Source organism: Sinocyclocheilus rhinocerous, unplaced genomic scaffold (assembly GCF_001515625.1).
Source record: "Sinocyclocheilus rhinocerous isolate Xijiao unplaced genomic scaffold, SAMN03320098_v1.1 scaffold2790, whole genome shotgun sequence".
NCBI classification, from domain to species: Eukaryota; Metazoa; Chordata; class Actinopteri; order Cypriniformes; family Cyprinidae; genus Sinocyclocheilus; species Sinocyclocheilus rhinocerous.
The window spans coordinates 288951-292672 of NW_015644614.1; the positions used below are offsets into that span (position 1 = coordinate 288951).

Sequence of the window (3722 nt, forward strand, 5' to 3'; positions counted from 1 at the left end):
CACAACAAACTATTGTAAAATTTATTTACATCACTTGACAGAAAGGTTTTAGCAGGTTTTAATAAAATGTGAATTAATAACAGTCATAATAAGCATATTTCCAGTACGTGCCTTAGGCTTGCACAGTGTCGTCAACTCACTCATTAGAATCTTCGGTAATCCTCGGCAAACTTCGCCACGGCTCATTCAGTTCTTGTTGAGTCCTCGGTAATCCTCGGAAAACTTCGACAGTTGGTTGAACCGGCTGATTCGGTTCTTTTTGAGTTGGACGTGCTACTTCGGCTGTGCGTCCTGCGTCATCAACCCGAAACTAAAGTTCGATTTAGTTCGATTTGTGAACCGGCTCAACCGGTTACTTCCTGAGAACCGGCTCAAAAGAACGATTCGTTCAAGAAACGTGTCGTCAACTCACTCATCAGAATCTTCGGTAATCCTCGGCAAACTTCGCCACGGCTCATTCGGTTCTTGTTGAATCCTCTGCAAACTTCGACAGTTGGTTGAACCGGCTGATTCGGTTCTTTTTGAGTTGGACGTGCTACTTCGGCTGTGCGTCCTGCGTCATCAACCCGAAACTAAAGTTCGATTTAGTTCGATTTGTGAACCGGCTCAACCGGTTACTTCCTGAGAACCGGCTCAAAAGAACGATTCGTTCAAGAAACTAACATCACTACTCTGTTGTCACGCCTCTGTCGTTACATCAACATTGACAATAATTAAAAGTGTTTCTTGAGCACAAAATCAGCATATTAGAATGCTTTCTGAAGGGTCATGTGACACTAAAGACTGGAGTAATGGCTGCTGAAAATTCAGCTTTTCCATCACAGGAATAACTTGCATTTTAAAATGTATTAAGATATAAAACAGAAATATGTATATAAATATAACACAAATATTACTATTTTGACTGTAATTAAAATAAATGTAGCCCTGGTGAGAATATACATAAAAATGCATGACTCTCCTTATCATAATCACTGTTTCATCTTTGAATTCACAGCTCCTGAACAGGGTCCAGTTCCTCAACTTGGCTGGAAGGAGAGCGAGATGTTGAGCTTGACCTGGTCCGAAATCCCTCAAAAGAAGAGAAGAGGCTGTTTGAAAAAATACACTGTCTACTTGATAGACAAGTTGAAGGGAGATATTCACAATTTCAGTAAGGCTTATCTTATTTTAATGGAGTTCAACAAGCATTAATTGGGGATAAATGTTAAAATGTATAACATTGATACAATATTTACTGTTGGCTGCCAAGATTTCTTTTATTAAGCAACACAAAAAGACTGCTTGCTTGGGATGTTCATCAATAACAGTGCTAAATCAACTGAGATATTAGTTTTCTGATGTGGTGCTACACTTTGGCTGCAGGTGTAGTCCATCCAAAGAGACAGTATGTCATCAGTGGTCTGTCACCAGGACAGTGCTACAATCTGTGGGTCACTGCCTGGACTGATGCAGGGGAGGGACCCAGAGGAAGTGATCTCCCATTCTGCACACCATCAGACTGTATGTACTTATGTAGATATAATAATCGTATAATGGGTTTAAATCCAAATATTTGGCATTTTTTGTGAAAAAAGATGTTTGTCACCCATTTGGTAAGAGTGACCTGTCATCCTCTTTCAGCTGAGAGAATGCTGTCCCTCGTGATCCTGGCTGGTGGAGCAGTACTTTTGGCCTGTCTAATCCTCCTGTGCATCTGTCAGTTCTCCTCTGTCCACAGAAGGTAAGAATCAGCAGAATGCCTTGAATTCTACAGAAAAAAGGCTGTTTTTGTGATTTTTAAACACTGCCATGTCTGTTCTGCTTGATAGATTCTTATGCTGTTGCCAGTGTCTGCTGCCTATTATTCCAGATCCAGCAAACAGCAAATGTGCAAAGACGTACGCTGATGACCAGGTAAATGTATGGAAATGCCCATGCAGGCTGTATTTTCAAAACAAGTGAGCTACCTAACTGCATTTATGGGCATCATAGGCAGGCTTTAGCATCTAGGTTAAAGGGATAGTTCACTCAAAAATGAAAATTCATCAAAATTATATCATCATTTACTCATCCAGTAAGACTTTCTTCTGTGGAACACGAGGACAGTAGAAAAATGAAAATATTTCCCTCAAACAGCAGCTTTAAAATCTCATTCATGTGTATTCAGCAGTTAGTTCTAGAGCTTGAATTTGATTGGCTGAGTGTTGTTGCAAGAGTTTTGGGGCCAGTTGCATAAACCTCCTAGACTAGTCTTACACGTTGGTCATCTGAGTTTTTTGTCTGTAAGACTGGTTATCATTTTAAGTTAGTTACATAAAAATGTCTAATTTGAGAACAAAATGTAATTACTTCTTAAATGTATTACCCCTTGGCTAATTGCTAGTTGGTAAGATTAGTTTTTAAGACATATTCTTCAGGGTTGGTCACACTAGACTACAATAAATTTCTTCGGACACTTGTCTTTTAAAAAATATATAAATTCAACAAATAATAATAAATAAATAAATAAAATACACTCTCATCCACTTTCCTGCAATGCCACAAACCTGCAGTTTTAAAGCTTATTTTTTTAAGAGGTCACGCTATGATGTCTACTGGTCACACATAAATACTAATTTGCAAGTCACCCAACCTGTACTTTGGAATGCTTTGAAATGCAAAACTTTGCATAAACGTGTGTCTTCAGAATTCTCATACATATGAATGGAAGTGAATGGCATGAAAAGTGTAGTGTGACCGACTGAAAAGCTTAACATAATGCCTGTGTTTATGCAACTGGCCCCTGATATACAGTACAATAGCACAGGGACTTTTCACTCTTTGTATGAGCCCACTGGCTTGCAGAGTTGGGTAGTAACTTGTTTACATGTAATCTGGATTCATAATTAAGTAACACATTTGCATGCTCACAGTTATCTGACCTTGATCAACGCTAAACATGACATGCTGGTAAACAAATTAAATATAATTTTTTTTTTTTTTGGTGTTTTATTTTGATTCATGTTATTTTAAAATGATTTATTTTAGTTTTACATTTTTATGATTTAATTAATTATTAGCTTTTCATTAAACTCACAAACCCCCTTGCAGTTCCTTCACAAACCCGTTTGGTAAACCTTGATGTAATGCAATGTTTGACGCACTTTATGTTGTTAGTAACAATGAATGGAATATATTTTCTTTGCATTTTTATATCAATATGGTACAAGACTATTCTATTTAAATCAATGCGATAAACAAGTTAGGTCAAAAGTAATCTGAAAGTAATCAAAAAGTAGTCTGATTATATTACCTAAAATGTGTAATGTAATGGATTACGTTACTAACTACACTGATTGTCATGTAATTTGGAATCAGTAATGGATTACAGTTTTCAAGTAATCTACCCAGCTTTGCTGGCTTGTCAGTCTGTGCATTAGTGGTGGGAATTTTTCAGTGGATCTTTCTTCAGGTTACATCATTAAGCCAGTAGGTGGTGACAAGTGTATTACATTGTGAGTGAGATATTGAATCATTTACTTAAAGGGGTCATATGATGTTGCTAAAAAGAACACTATTTTGTGTATTTGGTGTAATGAAATGTGTTTATGCGGTTTAAGGTAAAAAAAAATACATAATTTTCCACATACTGTACATTCATTTATCTCCTCTATGCCCCGCCTTTCTGAAACACGTCGATTTTTACAAAGCTCATCGGTCAGAAAAAGCGAGGTGTGCTGTGATTGGCCAGCTATCCAGTG

At 37.3% G+C, this 3722-nt stretch overlaps 1 protein-coding gene across 1 annotated transcript in view; it reads left to right on the top strand.

The window, feature by feature from the left end:
• LOC107758368 (interleukin-12 receptor subunit beta-2-like) overlaps window positions 1–3722 on the top strand; it is a 15346-nt gene that overhangs the window by 8585 nt on the left and 3039 nt on the right. Inside the window, exons 10-13 of the mRNA XM_016576085.1 lie at window positions 998–1153; window positions 1366–1503; window positions 1624–1723; window positions 1812–1896. Coding sequence (XP_016431571.1) covers window positions 998–1153; window positions 1366–1503; window positions 1624–1723; window positions 1812–1896 — 479 coding nt within the window. The remainder of the gene's footprint in view (window positions 1–997; window positions 1154–1365; window positions 1504–1623; window positions 1724–1811; window positions 1897–3722) is intronic.